General features: G+C 39.4%; 1 protein-coding gene across 1 annotated transcript in view; it reads left to right on the top strand.

The window, feature by feature from the left end:
- The first annotated feature begins 5,028 nt into the window (after window positions 1-5,028).
- irak4 (interleukin-1 receptor-associated kinase 4) overlaps window positions 5,029-19,527 on the top strand; it is a 19,752-nt gene continuing 5,253 nt past the window's right edge. The window contains exons 1-8 of the mRNA XM_062035735.1: window positions 5,029-5,291; window positions 7,645-7,790; window positions 8,010-8,183; window positions 10,599-10,759; window positions 10,820-10,884; window positions 12,846-12,960; window positions 13,035-13,144; window positions 18,248-18,434. Of these exons, the coding sequence (XP_061891719.1) occupies window positions 5,128-5,291; window positions 7,645-7,790; window positions 8,010-8,183; window positions 10,599-10,759; window positions 10,820-10,884; window positions 12,846-12,960; window positions 13,035-13,144; window positions 18,248-18,434 (1,122 nt within the window). The 5' untranslated portion in view covers window positions 5,029-5,127. The remainder of the gene's footprint in view (window positions 5,292-7,644; window positions 7,791-8,009; window positions 8,184-10,598; window positions 10,760-10,819; window positions 10,885-12,845; window positions 12,961-13,034; window positions 13,145-18,247; window positions 18,435-19,527) is intronic.

Here is a 19,527-nt window from a genome sequence, read left to right as displayed (position 1 = left end):
GACTTCTGCTACAACTCAGAGCTGTGTCACATCCAGAAGTACGCGGATGACACAGCCATCGTCGGGTGCATCAGGGACGGCAGAGAGGAGGAGTTTCGGAGGCTGGTGAGGGACTTTGTTGTCTGGTGCCACAGGAACCTCTTGCAGCTCAATCCGTCAAAGACCAAGGAGCTGGTCATTGACTTTGGGAGGTGGAGTCCAAGATCACAACCCATTGTGATCGAGGGAGTCGAGGTACAGACCGTGGACTCATTCAAGTACCTTGGGGTGTGGGTGGACAACAGCTGGACTGGACTGTTAACACGGACCACTTGTACAGGATAGGACAGAGCAGGCTGTACTTCCTGAGGAGGCTGCACTCCTTCAACTTCAACTCTTGTGGATGTACTACCAGTCTGTGGTTGCCAGTGTTCTGTACTACATCGTAGTGTGCTGGGGGGGGGGGGGGGGGGGGGGGGGGCAGTACATCTAAGAAGGACAGCTCCAGACTGGAGAAACTGATCAGGCGGGCCGGTTCTACGATCGGAATAAAACTGGACTCACTGGTGACGGTGGCAGAGAAGAGGACTGTGGAAAAACTAGTGAGCATCCTGGATGATGCCAGTCACCTTCTGCATACCGTTATCAGTAGCCAGAGGAGCCTGTTCAGTGCTAGACTGTTTCATCCCAAGTGCAGGACTAATAGACTAAAAAACTCCTTTGTCCCAAACGCCATTAGACTGTACAACTCCTCTCTGGGGGGGAGGCGTAGAACTAGAATGACAGGGGATGCAAAACAATAACAGTGCAATACTTTTTCATAACATGGTCACTACTGCCTAGTTTCTTTGTTATATTCTTATGTTACTGTTATATTTTTATTCTCATTGTTGCTTTTTATTTTTTATTCTATTGTAATATTTTTCTATTTTGTTTCCATTTATACCCCCATTATTTACTTTTTACTTTTTAAATTCGATCTCAATTTTGTACACTGCTGCTGGAATTTTCATTTTCCTGAGGGAACTCTCCTGAAGGAATCAACAAAGTACTATCTATCTCAAACACAGCTCATTAGCATCAAAGCTACAGATACACAAAAAGCAGTGTGCCCAGTTAGGCTTACTAAAATAACTTTCAAACTTATCAAAGGCTAGATGTTTGCCAATATTCTATTGTGGGACTTTGGATACTTGTTTAAAAATGTTGAAAACAACATAATATAACAAGACTTGATTCTGCTGTTGATGGGTGTAATTCCAAAGACATTCATTGGGTGTCACTGTGACGTCTAACAAACTTTCCGTTCGCGCCTCAATTTTAAAACCGACAGAAGCACCAAACTCTAACAAAGAAGAAGTTCCACTTACTATCAATTGAGGGTACTACAAAGAGCAGAATAAGCATTAAACATCAGGGTTTCTGCTTATTTCCGCATGGAGGCGAGTTTAGAAACCCTACGCGGAGCAGGGATGACCACACCCCCGAACCTCATTTGATTGGTCGCTGCAAAGTCTCTGGCTTGTGTCTTGAGTAAGGAAACAACTCTACTTTTTTAATAGATTACGTGCATAACTTGCAAAATGGCCGACATTTGTAGTTTTGCCTCACAGAGATCTCTATGATGAGATGTACAACAAAAACTACAGAATGGCAGTAGCTATGACCTCAATCTATACATTAGAATTATATGTGCTCGCAATAGTGACATTAGGAGGAAATGTGTGCTAAACTTATAAGACACGCTATAATGAACGGGCACACACAAAAACACACACACACACATTCTTGTATTTGTTACCTTCTTCAGACCTCCGAAAAATGCCTACCTCATTAGGACCACCCTTTCTAGATATATAAATATTTGTATTTACAACATTATCAATATATACATACTATGCAAATATAAAAAAGGTAAGCTTTTAGTTATTTTTTATTTGTAATTGGTTTTTAATCTTCATTATTTACTTCAAGTTATTACAGTATGTTTCTATATACATTTTTTTTTAATTATTAACCCCTGACTGACTAAACTATCTAGAAGATACAACCATGGCACTACTACAACACACCTGAAACAGTTATCAATACTAGTTATTACTTACCCATCCATTTAATCCACTATATGACCCTCCCTAATGTGCCTCTGATTGGCTTGCCAGTGTCTGACCATGTCTGTGACCCAGACCGCTCTGGCTGCAGTGCCCTCTGCTGGTTGTTCAGGGGAGTGTGTAACTCCACATTCAAATTAGGTCACATTTATTTGTGCATCTGGTTTGTGGTAGGAATGTCTCATCGGCACAAAAGCAAAAAAGCGATCCGCATATGCAAGTTCAATACAAATACAAATACAAAATCAAGCATATTTATATTCAAATCTCAAAAATATATTCACAAATACATGTTTATTTATACAAATTCTTGATTTATTTGTATGTCACATTTTTATATTTATACATGTTTTTGTATATATTTTCAAATCTAAAAAATGTATTTACAAATACGTGTTTATTTGTACAAATTTATTTATTTGTATATCACATTTGTATTTGTATGATTATTAATATATGCATATGTATTATTATCATATTGATATATATAAGTTGATGTGAGACAATTCTACTTCCATACAGGTACAGTGGGCCAATAGTGTTAAGTAATGTATACATCATACAAAACCTGTATATCAAATCATGTTGAGGCCGAAACAAGAGGTTGAAGGACAATTATGCAGCATGCATGTTGCCATCAGGTATACTTAAGTCCATTTTAGATTACCTATATTGTTTAAGCACCGTCTACAACACATATCAAGTGTCTGTGTAACAAAGTTCAATCATCGGGGTTCTTAATAGTTTGTGAAGGAAAACATTACAGCTTGTGAAGAAGTTTTCACAACAAAGGGCCACATAGCGATAGCATAGACGAGAAGCAGTGTTTTTCAACCTTTTCTGAGCCGAGGCACATTTTTTCCCATTGAAAAAATTCTGAGGCACGCCACCAGCAGAAAACATTAAAACATTAAACTCAGCAGCCGATATTGACAATAAAAAGTCGTTCTCGCAATTGTTTGATATGAATTCAAACCATAACCAAGCATGCATCACCATAGCGTTAAACCCAGATTCCGAACTAACAAAGGTCTTAACTCATTCTCTTTCTATGCCACATCAATGTGGAATGCGCTCCCAACAGGTATAAAAGAAAGGGCATCTCTATCCTCCTTCAAAACCACAATAATAGTACACCTCCAGGCAACTACAACCCTAAACTAACACCCTCCCCGGATTGTTAATAATCAAATGTAAACAATGAAATGCAGATACTTTTTCTTATGCCTTCTGATCTCTTTCTCTCTCTCTCTCTATGTCCACTACTTGCTGTACATATCCTACCAAGTCAGACCTACACTGTTCCAATATCCATTTCTCTGTTCTCAATTGTTGATGACTGATGATAACAACCAAACCTAACCCCCCCACACCCCGGATTGTAAATAATGTAAATAATTCAATGTGATTATCTTGTGTGATGACTGTATTATGATGATAGTACATATCTGTATCATGAATCAATTTAAGTGGACCCCGACTTAAACAAGTTGAAAAACGTATTCAAGTGTTACCATTTAGCGGTCAATTGTACGGAATATGTACTTCACTGTGCAACCTACTAATAAAAGTCTCAATGAATCAATCTAAAAGAAAAAGCTCTTGTCTCAAAGTAGGTGTACTGTCACGACCTGTCACATCGCGCCGTGACTTATTTGGAGTTTTTTGGTGTTTTCCTGTGTGTAGTGTTTGAGTTCTTGTCTTACGCTCCTATTTTGTTGTTGATTGTACTTTGTGTACGCCGTCTGCTCCACACGCTGTAAGTCTTTGCTGTCCTCCAGCATTCTGTTTTTGTTTACTTTCCAGCCAGTTCAGTTTTAGTTTTGCATAGCCTTCCCTAAGCTTCAATGCCTTTTCTTAGCGGCACTCGCCTTTAAGCATTAGACACTTTTTTACCTGCAAACCATTGTCGTTGTTGCCGACATCTACAAAGCAATTAGCTACCTGCTGCCTCCTACTAGTATGGAAGAGTATTACACGGTTACTCTGCCGAGCTCTAGACAGTACAGACACTCAACAACGGCACATTTACGGATTATAACTACTGGTTTGCAAAAAATATTTTTAACCCAATTAGGTGAAATTATAAAATCTCCCACGGCACACCAAACAACATCTCGCGGCACACTATAGTGCCGCGGCACAGTGGTTGAAAAACACTGGACTAGAGCATGCAGTGTCATCCTATTTAACAGTATTAATATCATGGTCTAACCTACCCCTAAAAGTGGATGTTCCTCCTTCCTGGCTGCTGGCAGCGTGTACATTTCGCATTTAGCATGATAACGACTGGCGAATGTGTCAACTTGTCATCCCATCTTTACCTTCAGAATACTTCCTTCATTCAGCAGGTGTCATAATGAAAAAGACAGACATTAATTCCCCCTCAGCGGCCGATGGGGGCAAAAGTGGCGCATTGCATGAGAAATCAGTGAGAGTAGCAGAAGAAGAAGAAGAAGAAGAAGGGACTTTGCAGCGACCAATCAAATGAGCTCCGATGAGAGCGGGGCGTGGTCATCCCCGCTCTGCGCTAAACTCGCTTACCAAAATAACTTTCAAACTTATTAAAGGCTAGATGTTTGCCAATATTCTATTGTGGGACTTAGGATACTTGTATAAAAAATGTTGAAAACAACATAATATAACAAGACTTGAGTCTGCTGTTGATGGGTGTAATTCCAAAGCCATCCATTGGGTGTCACTGTGACGCTGTGACATCTAACTCACTTGTTGCCGCCGATTTTAAATCTTAAAAACCGACAGAAGCACCAAACTCAAACAAAACAATAACTTATAGCCAAGAAGTTCGACTTACTATCAATTTTAGGGCACTACAAAGAGCAGAATAAGCATTTAACGTCACGGTTTCTGATTATTTCCGCATGGAGTAGGAAGAGGAGGAGCGAGTGTTGCGTTTGAGGAAGTTGCTCAATATGGGAAAAAGAAGAACACACGTTTGATGGAGTTGCTGCTTAAAAACATGTCAGCGTAAAAAGAAGACGTAAATACTAATTGAGTTAATTGACTTTATGACAGCATGTCAAATAACTCGGTGACGCCTTCTACTTATATTCGTAAACTACGGTACAGTTTGCTGTGCAGGTTGGCCGACTTTTTAGATCCACAGGACCGATGGAAAGACGTCATCACGTCCATCCGGAAGTCAGATGGCGACTTTAGGTACTCTCAGCATCATGTCAAGTATGTCATCATTTATTATTTCTATCTATCTAATGTCATCATTTATTATTTCTATCCATCTAACTATCTATCTAATGTCATCATTTGTTATTTCTATCTGTCGTCAACTATGATTCTACAGCTATAAATTATAGAAACAATTACTGCAATAAATACACAGAATGACCAAATAATGTAAGTAGTACTGTAATATTTATAATAAACAAAGCGTCCAAACTTTAGGTTTAAATGTTAACATATAGTCAATGTTTTTTTAAACTTGACTTAGACAAACTTTATTGATCCACAAGGGAAATGGTTCTACACGGTAGCTCAGTTACAAAGGATGGAAAGGATAATGCAGGTATAAAGTAGACAAAAAATGTACCACAGTAGCAATATAAAATATAACATATGTAATATTTACATATTATTTATACAGTATATAATATATACTGATATATTATATACTGTAGTATTTTTTATATGATCTGATTTGTTTGTTATATGATTTATAGCTCTGGAACGACCTACCTCTGAGTGTTAGACAAGCCTCCTCTCTTCCTGTTTTTAAATCTCTCTTAAAAACATACTTTTATTCCATGGCTTTTAACACTGAGTGATATCCATCCTGCAATGGCGCCCCATAATACACCTGCTGTGAACCTGTTTTTATGTTTTTATATTTTATTTATTTATTTTTTATCGTGTTCTGTTTGTGTTGTGTTTGCTCGGTTCTCGTATTATTTTTAACCTGCCCATTGTACAGCACTTTGGCTACCCCTGTGGTAAATTTTAAATGTGCTTTATAAATAAAGTTGATTTGATTTGATTTGATATGATATATACAATATATAACAAATCCCAATTACCATGTACAACATTACAGTATATGTAACAGCTGAGGCCAAAAAAAAAAAAAAAAGGGCAGCATAAAATAAAGAGTAGATCCAGCAGAAAATATACATTATAAACAATAAGAGGTAGCTAACATAGAAGCGGTCAGGTAATATTGCTGTATGGTGAGTGATTATACAGCTGGATGTGGTTTGTGGTTTTTTTTAGTAATTTAATCAGGAAATTTTAGAGGAACATTTTCCTGTTAAAGATGTAACAACTTAAACATTTAATATTCTATTACTATCTATCTTTAACAAAATAAAGACAAAAGGGGCAAAATATTTCCACGAAAAAAGTTAAAAATTGACAAAAAAAAAAGTCATATTTTGTTGACGAAAAATAGAACTTTATTCTCATAGGTATCTGACATTCTTATTATTTCTTGTGTTGTATTAGCATTACCATTATTATAAAGACTATTGACTGCGATGAGGTGGCGACTTGTCCAGGGTGTACCCCGCCTTCCGCCCGAATGCAGCTGAGATAGGCTCCAGCACCCCCCGCGACCCCGAAAGGGACAAGCTGTAGAAAAATGGATGGATGGATGGTAGACTATTGATCCTATTAATTAATATAAGACCAATGAATCCCATTTAGGTCATCTAATTACATTTGACATTATACTTGTATATTTAACTCTGATTTTTACGCTGTATATACATATATACATATATATATATATATATATACATATATATATATATATATATATATATATATATATATATATATATATATATACATATATATATATATATATATATATATAATTTTATTTTTATTTTTTTAAATTGATTTTTTTATCCAAATGAATGTCCTTGCTGAATGCAAAACAAGTTTACAGTCGAGTACAAATAATATGATTCTCTCCAAATAATGTTACAAATAATTTTATTTAAACACCTGTTTAAAGTTAAAGTACCAATGATTGTCACACACACACTGGGTGCTGTGAAATTATCCTCTGCATTTGACCCATCCCCATGTTCACCCCCTGGGAGGTGAGGGGAGGGGACCAGTGAGCAGCAGCGGTGGCCGCGCTCGGGAATCATTTGGAGATTTATCCCTCAATTTCAACCCTTGATGCTGAGTGCCAAGCAGGGAGGCAACGGTTCCCATTTTTATAGTCTTTGGTATGACTCGGTTTTGAACTCACCACCCTCCAGTCTCAGGGCGGACACTCCAACCACAATGATCTTTATTTTATATATATATTTTATTTTTAAATGTATTTATATTTTTTTATTATTATTTGCTTTTTCCTGTATGTTTAATGGATGTCTTGATTTTTGCTGGCTGCAAAACAAGTTTACCTTTGGGTACTAATAAACTAACCTTTTATATATTATAATTTAATTGCTCATTATTTTCCTTCCTTTTTAGTGTGACCCTAGTTCTTTAAACCTGTGCCGTTGTATCTTTTAACATATGCATCCTACAAGTTATGTACTGTATTTTGTATGTTTATTTGCAGGCGATTTGAGAGCCTGGTCACACAGGGGAAGAGTCCCACAGTGGAGCTGCTGCACGACTGGGGCGTGTCCAACTCCACGGTGGGAGAACTTGTGGACATCCTCAAGAGCCACAAGTTATTGGCAGCTGCTAGTGTGCTCTTACCTGGTATGACTAATAAATATACTGTATATATATATATATATATTTTTTTTTTTTTTTTGCATAATCAATTTAAAGATGCTCTGTGGGGTACATTGTGGTCTATAATCACACAAATATAGTTGTTTTTGCAAACTTATCTCCTATGTTACTAATCTACCATAGAAGCATCTCAGTCCATGACATCACTGATGGTTGATTAAAAGTGTTTTTTTATACTTACAGTGGAAGAGGATGTTTCCATGGAGGTGACCCGTGCCTCTTTTGCAACACAAACACTCAGCAGCCTTCCAACTTCTCCAACCAGGAAGCTAAATGAGACAGAGAAGACTGAGTTAGTGCCTGCTGAGCCGCAACCACGCATCCAACCGGAGGAGAGTGAACCAAACCTTAAACAAGGTGGCTCTGTTATAATGATTAATTATAGATATGTAGTTACTTTAAAACAGGGATACCCAATGTACGGCCCATGGGCCCGATCCGGCCGGTCCTGTCCAGCCCCTTTAGGCAAATCATATTGTTGATGTAGATGATCACATCTGCTGTACAGATTTACTATAGAAAAGAAGAGTGTTGGATACTTCTCTTGTGTTTGGCTCAGCTAGGAATAGAAAAAGGAAAGGAAAAAAAGAAGACATAGGGGGAAATTACATGGGCAGCACGGTGGAACGGGGGTTAGTGTAGTGCGTGTGTCTTACAATAAGAAGGTCCTGGGTTCGAGCCCCGGGCTCGGGGTCTTTCTATGTGGAGTTTGCATGTTCTCCCTGTGACTTCGGGCACTCCAACTTCCTCCAAAGACATGCACCTGGGGATAGGTTGATTGGCAACACTAAATGAGTCCGTGTGTGAATGTTGTCTGTCTGTGTGGGCCTGTCATGAGGTGGCTCCTTCCGCCGGAGTGCAGCTGGGATAGGCTCCAGCAACACCACGACCCCAAAAGGGACAAGCGGTAGAAGATGGATTGATAGACATACATACATATATATATATACACACACATACATGCAGTATATATACTGTATATACATCATGTATATACAAAATCAGTGAAGTTGGCATGTTGTGTAAATGGTTAATAAAAACAGAATACAATTATTTGAAAATCCTTTCCAACTTATATTCAATTGAATAGACTGCAAAGACAAGATATTTAATGTTCGAACTGAGAAACGTGGGTTTTTTTTTGCAAATAATCATTAACTTAATGGCAGCAACACATTGCAAAAAAGTTTTCACAGGGGCATTTGTACCACTGTGTTACATGGCCTTTCCTTTTAACAACACTCGGTAAACGTTTGGGAACTGAGGAGACCAATTTTGAAGCTTTTCAGGTGGAATTCTGTCCCATTCTTGCTTGATGTACAGCTTAAGTTGTTCAGCAGTCCGGGGGTCTCCTTTGTGGTATTTTAGGCTTCATAATGCGCCACACATTTTCAATGGGAGACAGGTCTGGACTACAGGCAGGCCAGTCTAGTACCTGCACTCTTTTACTACAAAGCTGCGCTGTTGTAACACGTGCAGAATGTGGCTTGGCATTGTCTTGATGAAATAAGCAGGGGCGTCCATGGTAACGTTGCTTGGATGGCAACATATGTTGCTCCAAAACCTGTATGTACCTTTCAGCATTAATGGTGCCTTCACAGATGTGTAAGTTACCCATGTCTTGGGCACTAATACACCCCCATACCATCACAGATGCTGGCTTTTCAACTTTGCGCCTAGAACAATTCTTTTCCTCTTTGTTCCTGAGGAGCGACGTCCACAGTTTCCAAAAACAATTTGAAATGCGGACTCGTCAGACCACAGAACACGTTTTCACTTTGCATCAGTCCATCTTAGATGAACTCGGGCCAAGCGAAGCCGGCGGCGTTTCTGGGTGTTGTTGATAAATGGAGTGTTCCTGAGCCCATGTGGTGATATCCTTTACACGCTGATGTCGCTTTTTGATGCAGTACCGCCTGAGGGATCGAAGGTCATGTGCATTGCCGCTTACGTGCAGTGATTTCTCCAGATTCTCTGAACCTTTTGATGATTATATTGGTGAAATCCCTAAATTCCTTGCAATAGCTGGTTGAGAAATGTTGTTCTTATACTGTTTGACAATTTGCGCACGCATTTGTTGACAAAGTGGTGACCCTCGCCCCATCCTTGTTTGTGAATGACTGAGCATTTCATGGAAGCTGCTTTTTACCCAATCATGGCACCCACCTGTTCCTAATTAGCCTGTCCACCTGTGGGATGTTCCAAATAAGTGTTTGATGAGCATTCATCAACTTTCCCAGTCTTTTTTGCCTCTTGTGCCAGCTTTTTTGCAAAATGTTGCAGGCATCAAATTCCAAATGAGCTAATATTTGTTTTCCAGTTCGAACATTAAGTATCTTGTCTTTGCAGTCTATTCAATTGAATATAGGTTGAAAATGATTTGCAAATCATTGTATTCTGTTTTTATTTACCATTTACACAATGTTCCAACTTCACTAGTTTTGGGTTTATATATAGCCCGGCTCCTGGTCAAATTATTTCAACTAAATGTGGCCCGAGTCAAAATGTTTGGGGACCCCTGGTTTAGAAAGTGAACAATTGCTCCAACACAGCAGCAACAGAACCAATGATGGATTATTGATAAGGTCAGCATTAACAGTTGACTTTCACACAGCTGAGTAGAGCCACAGACATTTTAAAGTGCATGCAGAGGTAAACAAAATCTGAGTGAGAGTGTGAAGGGTTTGCAATGGCGACAGTTTCCAACATTTTATGGACAGGTGGCAGTAGTGAGCTCCAAACTAAGGTGGTGTTGCTGCTGCCATTCCTCAGGTTTCACTAGTTTCTCATACAACCAGCTGATGAACATTACCGGAAACTTTGACGAGCGTCCCGTGTCGGCCGGTGGCCGCAGGCTGGGGGAAGGAGGCTTCGGGACCGTCTTCAAAGGCCTCCTTGGGGACAAAGCTGTGGCGGTGAAAAAGCTCAACCCAGTGAGTCCAAAGTCATCCCCCCAAAGTGCTGCCTGTGCGTGACTGGTGTGTTGTGTGTAGGTAGACGACGTCTCACCTGAGGAGCTGCAAACTCAGTTCAACCAAGAGGTCCAAGCGCTGAAAGTGTAAGTGGCTTGATAAAAGAGGTGGCGAAACAAGACCTTAATTGTCAGGTTCAAACACTGATGACATCTATTAAACAAGACAAGAAGCAAATAATTAAATGTGGCTCAATTTGAGGAGAGACACCTGGACACTGTGCCCTTGCAGTGTCTCAGCACGCTCAGACGAAAGATTGTACGCCATCCTCTTTTATTTGGACTTTCCCTGATTACATGGCAACAGCTGTTTCTAAGGGAAGGGGGTCGTAAACAGCCATCGCCTTTGGTTACAGAACAGTTCAAAGAGAAGGTCGTAAACAGTTCACAGAAAAGGTCGTAAAAGAGTTCAAAGAAGAGGTCGCCTTGAGGGGAGTCTGGTCCTGCTTCCTCTTCGCTTTGTAGTTCTTGGGTCAAGACAAAATCTTTCTGTTGATTACAATACATGAAAGAAACAGAATACCTTCATGTTGCTTCCCGTTAGGGGTAACGCTCGAAACCGTTTTTCCCGGTTGTTCGATAAGAAAAGAACAGAGTCCTCGGACTCGAATCCCTTTTTGAAAACCAGTACCCGTTATTGAGACCACTATAGTAAAGAAAAAGAGTTGGTTATTCATTCAAATCCCTGAGAACGAATCCCTTCCCACAGGAAATGCCCTGTGACACAATGTTATGCCCATTTGATTGTAGACTCTTACTGACACTTTGTGGCGATATGAAAATACTACGCGTCATTAGTTTGGGCACTTCCGGGTTGGCGAGTCAGTTCAGTTCATGAGACCATTGAGAAGTAGACAAGTTGTGTTAGCTCCTACAAGCCTTGGAAAAGATAAGTCTGTAAGTAAACTGTTTAACTTGTTTATGTAACTCAATATTAAGGTGGAAAGTGTTTCAATTTGATAGTAAGATGTCTATTGAAAAACAATGTTTGTGCACTGTTTCAATGGATGTTTTGAGGACTTACAATGGCTGCCAGTCGTGTATTCCCACCATCGAAATAGTTTCAACGCTCAGAAGTATTTGTTTGATGATAGTACTGTATATGTGTGTGTAGCTAATATTTACATATTGTGTATTACATTTCAGTATGTTAATTGAATCACATAGTTTATACATTTGTCATTGTGTGTATTTCAGTTTAAAAAAAATAATAAAATAACAGTCCAGTGCAAGACAAAAGTAAAGATAGGAAAAGACAAAGCAAGATCAACATTAATAAAGAGCCTAAATGGATTAATCTGCTTTGGAACTTTATTAGACGTCTTGGATTGTTTGTTAGCTGTCTGCCAAGCTGTATAACCTCAACACGTATAGTGAGGGCAGAACAGGCAATATGCAATTATTGCCAGGCTTCGCTCTCATGTAAGGGAAGAAGAATTGTTGATTGATGACTGTGGTGTTCTTAGTGTCATAGTGTGTGTAGTTAGTATGTTCCAATAGCAGCAGAAGTGCACTTTTTGGAGAGCTGTATTATTTTCAGTTTTGTGCCCAAGGGACTGATTTTATTTAACACTATATTATTATTTATACACCTATAGTGATCACAAAGACAGGTTGTTTTTGTGTTACTGTATATATTTGTTTTTCTGAAAAATCCCACTTAATATACTTTGGGTAACAACAGTCAATATTTTTTTAAAAATTTTTTTAGGGGGGTAACAGTCAATATATATATTTTTTTTTTTCTTATAAAATAAAAGTGAGCTTTTGTTAAACCAAATATTGTGTTTTTTTCCATATACAACAACCTATCTGGAATCGATAAGGAATCGGTTCGATAAGAGGATTCGATAATGGGCTCGAATTCGATAATTTCTTATCAAACATCATCCCTACTTCCCGTCCTACACAGTGGAGTTTTACAAGCCTTCTTCTTGGTAGGATTAAAGACAGCTTTTGTCTGCTCGCCGGGAACTCATTGAAACACAACGTTTTGTGATAACTTAGATACAATTATTCTGACATTAATGTTACTTGTATTTCATCAGGTTGAAACATGAGAACCTGGTGGACATGGTGGGATACTCCTGTGATGGGCAGTACCCGTGTTTGGTGTACGCCTTCATGGCCAACGGCTCTCTGTTGGACAGACTGGCATGTTGGGTGAGCGCCGCCTCTTCACGCTGATTCTACACCATTAGTCTTCGCCTTCGTCACGGTTCCCGTGTGTCCTCTAGGAAGGAAGTCCTCCTCTGTCCTGGAAACAAAGGTGCTTGATAGCTAACGGCACAGCGAGAGGTTTGGATTATTTGCACAGCAACCATCACGTCCACAGAGATGTCAAAAGGTACAGCAAGAGTTGCTGACCCAATCTGCTTTTTTCCTACGTTTTGAACCCTGCGGCTTATGAAACGGTGCGGTGGATTTATGGATTTTTCTTCGCTGACGGCCGTAATGCAAATAGTTCTCACGAAACACATGCAAAGACACTAAAATGGTGTGTTATAATTTGTGCTACGGCGCCAACGTTTGGACGAGTTTGCTCACTGCAGGTGCTGTTTAAAGCTTTGAACCAGAAGTACAATGCCGTTCCGTCTTCTAATATGGAATGCACCAGTATATAAGCCACACCCACTAGATTTTAGAAGAAATATATTTTTCCTTATATTAGCCACACCGGACTAGAGATGTCTGATAATGGCTTTTTTGCCGATCTCCGATATTCCGATATTGTCCAACTCTTAATTACCGATTCCGATATCAACCGATACCGATATATACAGTCGTGGAATTAACACATTATTATGCCTAATTTTGTTGTGATGCCCCGCTGGATGCATTAAACAATGTAACAAGGTTTTCCAAAATAAATCAACTCAAGTTATGGAAAAAAATGCCAACATGGCACTGCCATATTTATTATTGAAATCATAAAGTGCATTATTTTGTTTAACATGCCTCAAAACAGCAGCTTGGAATTTGGGACATGCTCTCCCTGAGAGAGCATGAGGAGGTTGAGGTGGAGGGGTAGCGGGGGGGTGTATATTATAGCGTCCCGGAAGAGTTAGTGCTGCAAGGGGTTCTGGGTATTTGTACTGTTGTGTTTATGTTGTGTTACGGTGCGGATGTTCTCCCGAAATGTGTTTGTCATTCTTTATTGGTGTGGGATCACAGTGTGGCGCATATTTGTAACAGTGTTAAAGTTGTTTATACGGTTACCCTCAGTGTGACCTGTATGGCTGTTGACCAAGTATGCTTTGCATTCACTTGTGTGTGTGAAAAGCTGTAGATATTATGTGATTGGGCCGGCACGCCCCCAATATTGTTGTCTGGGTGGAAATCGGGAGAATGGTTGCCCTGGGAGATTTTCGGGAGGGGCACTGAAATTCGTGAGTCTCCCGGGAAAATCGGGAGGGTTGGCAAGTATGACTGGGAGACGCAACTGCTCTGTACTTCTCCCTACGTCCGTGTACCACTCCGTACAGCGGCGTTTTAAAAAGTCATACATTTTACTTTTTGAAACAGATACCGATAATTTCCGATATTACATTTTAAAGCATTTATCGGCCGATGATATCGGCAGTCCGATATTATCGGACATCTCTACACCGGACTATAAGCTGCAGATATGTACTTTGCGAAATGAGGTATTTATACATAACATTTCTGTAAATGTTTATTTACATCACACTTGCCAACCCTCCCGTTTTTAGCGGGAGAATCCCGGTATTCAGCGCCTCTCCCGACAACCTCCCTGCAGGGATTTTCTCCCGACAAACTCCCGGTATTCAGCCGGAGCTGCAGGCCACGCCCCCTCCAGCTCAATGCGGACCTGAGACTGAGTGGGGACAGCCTGTTCTCACGCAATATAAACAGCTTGCCTAACGAATTCAAACGAATGGAAACAAGAATTTCAGTTCATCCAGGACAGTTCGAAGGGGAAGGTGTATGTTGCCTGTAAATATGTAGAACAGACTTCTCCATTGAACACGGTGGCTGGTGAATGATATACTCATTCATGAACGGAGAAATTAAACAGGACAATACTGCCATCTAATGGTTAGCCACCGGAACACTGAAATTCAAGTATTTCTTTTATGTAAATAAAATAAATATATATATATATATATGAAGATAGATATGAAATACTCGAGTTGGTGAATTCTAGCTGTAAATAACCACGCCCCCCACCACGCCCCACCACCTCCCGATATTGGAGGTCTCAAGGTTGGCAAGTATGATTTACATACCCTAACTGTTTCCAAGCGGTGTCTGTAACACGGCAGTAAAATGGCTGATCAAACAAAACAGAAGTCATCGTCATGGACCCACTAGCTCCAAAGCTAGCTCTCCAATCAGCTAAACAGACTCAATAACTCCGCGGTGACGTTTTGGTAAATTTACCTGAAGCAATACAAAAAGAATGCCACTGTAAGGTAATAATACTAACACAGAGACTTGTAAACGTGTTAGCATATAAGCTCATGCTAACGACGCTAAATTACAGTAGCACGTACAAATACGCATGAAAACACTCCTACAAACATCACACATGGGACGATTAAGTAAGTAAGAATTGTTTTAGTTATAATGTAAAACTTACAAACATTGCTTGGAGTGATAAATGGAAAAGACAGAACCGCACTTGTACTTCCGGTTTAAGGCTTTAAACAGCAGCAAACACTGTAGACACTAACCCAGCAGCACCTGCAGTGAGCGCACTTGTCCAAAAGATGGCGCCATAGCACAGACAATAGCACACCTTTTCAGTGTCTTTGCATGCATGGGAAAGAAGTAGCGGTTTATAATCCGAAATTTACGGTATTCTTTCACTTGTTATGAAAAAATATATATATACTGTATATATTTTTGGTAATTTTGGAAAAAATATATTGCCAAAAACAGGTGTTGAAAAAGAGGGGGTCATTCTAAGGGAAGAAGTATGAAAGGACCAATCTTTCTCAAATGATTGGTCCTAAGAAAATGGATTTTAAAACATCTTAGTTTAGTTTGCAACTATCCTTACATGTCTGTTATCTGTCCTGGCTGCTCAGCACCATATGGCTAAAGTGACAATAATCATGCATCAGAGAGTCAGCTGGGTTTTATCCAAACGAGTAATGTGTTGACCGGTGATAAGGAATAGCTGCTTATTTTCACATCAGAGTGGACTGGACCTCCTGTCACTCTTGGCAACGCAACTGAGTGGAAGCACGTTGCCCTTAAAATGTCAAAGTGTCCAACATGTGTGAGTCAGCCGCTTTTTAAAGGGGAACTGCACTTTTTTGGGGAAATTTGCCTGTCGTTCACAATCATTATGAGAGACAAGAACATACGTCTTTTTTAAAAAAAACTGTAGGATTTTAAGAAAACGCTTGTAAGATGCAACTGATGAGAGTCACCGTTGTAGCCTTGAAAGTCTCTAAAACAACTTCAAAACCCTCCATCAACGTTTTATGTACACACTAAGTATTTTTATAATGTAGTAACAGACACCTTCATAACAATATGTAATATGTACAATATACACACTGCAAGTATATATCTATAATGTTGTAACAGACACCTTCATAACAATATGTAATATGTACAATATACACACTGCAAGTATATATATACACATCTATAATGTTGTAACAGACACCTTCATAACAATATGTAATATGTACAATATACATACCGCAAGTAATTATAAAATGTAGTAACAGACACCTTCAAAACAATATGTAATATGTACAATATACACACTGCAAGTATATATATAATGTAGTAACAGAAACCTTCATAACAATATGTAATGTTTTATACACACACTGAAAGTATATATATATATATATATATACAATGTACAAACAGACACCTTCATAACAATATGTAATATGTACAATATACACACTGCAAGTATATATATAATGTAATAGACACCTTCAAAACAATATTTAATATGTACAATATACACACTGCAAGTATATGTATAATGTAGTAACCGACACCTCCATAACAATATGTAATATATTTTAAATACACACTGCAAGTATATATATATAATGTAGTAACCGATACCTCCATAACAATATGTAATGTTTTATATACACACCGCAAGTATATATATAATGTAGTTGCATACACCTTCATAACAATATGTAATGTTTTATATACACACTGCAAGTATATATATATAATGTAGTAACCGACACCTCCATAACAATATGTAATATATTTTAAATACACACTGCAAGTATATATATATAATGTAGTAACCGATACCTCCATAACAATATGTAATGTTTTATATACACACTGCAAGTATATATATAATGTAGTTGCATACACCTTCATAACAATATGTAATGTTTTATATACACACTGCAAGTATATATATATAATGTAGTAACAGACACCTTCATAACAATATGTAATGTTTTATATACACACTGCAAGTATATATATAATGTAGTAACAGACACCTTCATAACAATATGTAATATGTTCGATATTTACCGTATTTTGCTCATTTTATGACTTCCAGTGTGTTCCTACTTCCGGAAACAAAACGCTTGTGTGTTTTCTAATCATGGCAGCCTTGGTAACAAACAACAAAGACAACAATTTTTGGACAAATCAGGATTTACAACGTTATCTTTTTGAATCTGAATTTATGGAGGATGAACTGCTGCTTCTAGAAGCGAGCATGAAGTAAGAGTGAGACGTTGGAGCAGACTGAAGCCATGAAAGTGAATCAAAGCTTTAAAATATGGAATTTGGAAACAAGCTATTTTGTCATAAGTAGAGTGCTTACCCAAAATCAATAGGAAACGTCCCCGGCCAGCTGGACCAGACAAACAACTGTCCATCGAGTGAGTCACTTTAATATCGATCAAGATACACGCAGCACGTCATGTGTGTTAGTACAACTACAGTACATACACTGTCTGGCTAGCTGTGTACAAACAAAACATGAAATAATACTTTACAGATACTGTAATATAATTCTTTGTTTTTCACTCAGTACAAATTGGTGTTCTATCACAGTGTTGTGCATTACTATCTCAAAACGTGTTTCGTGTTGACGCAGTTGCTAGCTTATCTCTTGCTGTAGTTAGCTTTCACAGCTAATACCGTAGCACACCTAGAAAGAGTTCCTCAGTGCTCACTCGTACAATAACAATGTTGATACAGTTTGGTTATTATTCAGGTTACAGAACGTAAATGAAGTATTGACAGTTTTTGAATGCATTTTTAAAGTGATTTAGAGGTAGAATTGATTGCTCCCATTAGCTACATTGCTAGCCATCGAGAATGAGACGATTTTTATACGTTAGAAAGCAAAAAAAACTAAACCTTTTGTCTTTTTGTCTCTCTAATGATTGTGAACAATTGGCAAAATCCCCCCCAAAAAGTGCAGTTCTCCATTAAAGCCTCACTAACCTCAGTCTTCTTCTTGTCGCAGTGCCAACATCCTGCTGGATGAAAACCTAGCGGCCAAAATCTCAGATTTCGGACTGACGAGAGCCTCGGCTAAGCGCACAGCAACGACCGTGATGACAGAGAGGATTGTGGGTACCTGCGCGTACATGGCACCCGAGGCGCTGAGGGGGGAAATTTCGCCGAAATCTGACATCTTTAGCTTCGGAGTGGTAGGCTGGCTGCATTGATACTCTTCCACTACCAAAACAGAAAGAAGAATTACAAGGGAGGAACTCAAGTCAGAAAGATTGTAGTTTGGTGTCCCTCAGCGTTCTGTCTTAGGGCCCATCTTGTTTTCATTGTGCATGCTTCTTCCCTTCTACTAACTATACATTAATTATAGGTCACAGAAGACTGTTTGCATATTAGTTTGGTATCCCTCAGGTTCTATCTTAGGGCCCGTCTTGTTTTCATTGTGCATGTTTCTTCCCTTGTACTAACTATACATTAATAACAGGTCAACAGGACTGTTTGCATTGTAGTTTGGTGTCCCTCAGGGTTTTATCTTAGGGCCCATCTTGTTTTCATTGTGCATGCATCTCCCCTTGTACTAACTACATTAATAATAGGTCAACACAACTGTTTGCATATTAGTTTGGTGTCCCTCAGGGTTCTGTCTTAGGGCCTGTATTGTTTTCATTGTGCATGTTTCTTCCCTTGAATCATCATCAGGCCTCCGTCAGTCGTAACGACTATGGAAACTGCGCCAGTCCAGAGGTCAAGTTTAAACTCAGCGACAACGCCTGCTGTGGCTGATGAGTCCGATGTGGGAGAGGCAAACACGGCCGCATTTACTGCAGATGTAGCTGGAAGGCGCAACTGCAGGAGTGCGTGTCTTCCGCTTGGTTCTTTTTTCATTGGCTGTGGCATGGATCTTTTCCTCGCCAGTCTTCAGCTGTTTGTGAAGGACACTGCGCCATTTGCTGCGGTCAGCTGCTGCATCTTCCCAGTGTTCAGTGTTTATGTCCAGGGCTTTCATGTCCCGCTTGCAGACATCTTTGAAGCGCAGTTTTGGCCGGCCAACAGATCTCTTGCCAGAGCCAAGTTCGCCATACAGGATGTCCTTTGGGATACGTCCATCCTCCATACGGCACACGTGGCCGAGCCAACGCAGCCTGCGTTGTCTGAGCAGCGTGAACATGGTAGGAAGACCAGCGCGTTCGAGGACCTGGGCATTCGTCACCTTGTCACTCCAATGGATGCCGAGGATGCGGCGAAGGCAGCGCATGTGGAAGGTGTTCAGTTTGCGCTCCTGTTTGGAGT

This window comes from Entelurus aequoreus, linkage group LG24 (genome assembly GCF_033978785.1).
Source record: "Entelurus aequoreus isolate RoL-2023_Sb linkage group LG24, RoL_Eaeq_v1.1, whole genome shotgun sequence".
Taxonomy (NCBI): domain Eukaryota; kingdom Metazoa; phylum Chordata; class Actinopteri; order Syngnathiformes; family Syngnathidae; genus Entelurus; species Entelurus aequoreus.
Note: the sequence above shows the minus strand (reverse complement) of the source record. Positions and strands in the feature narration are given on the sequence as shown.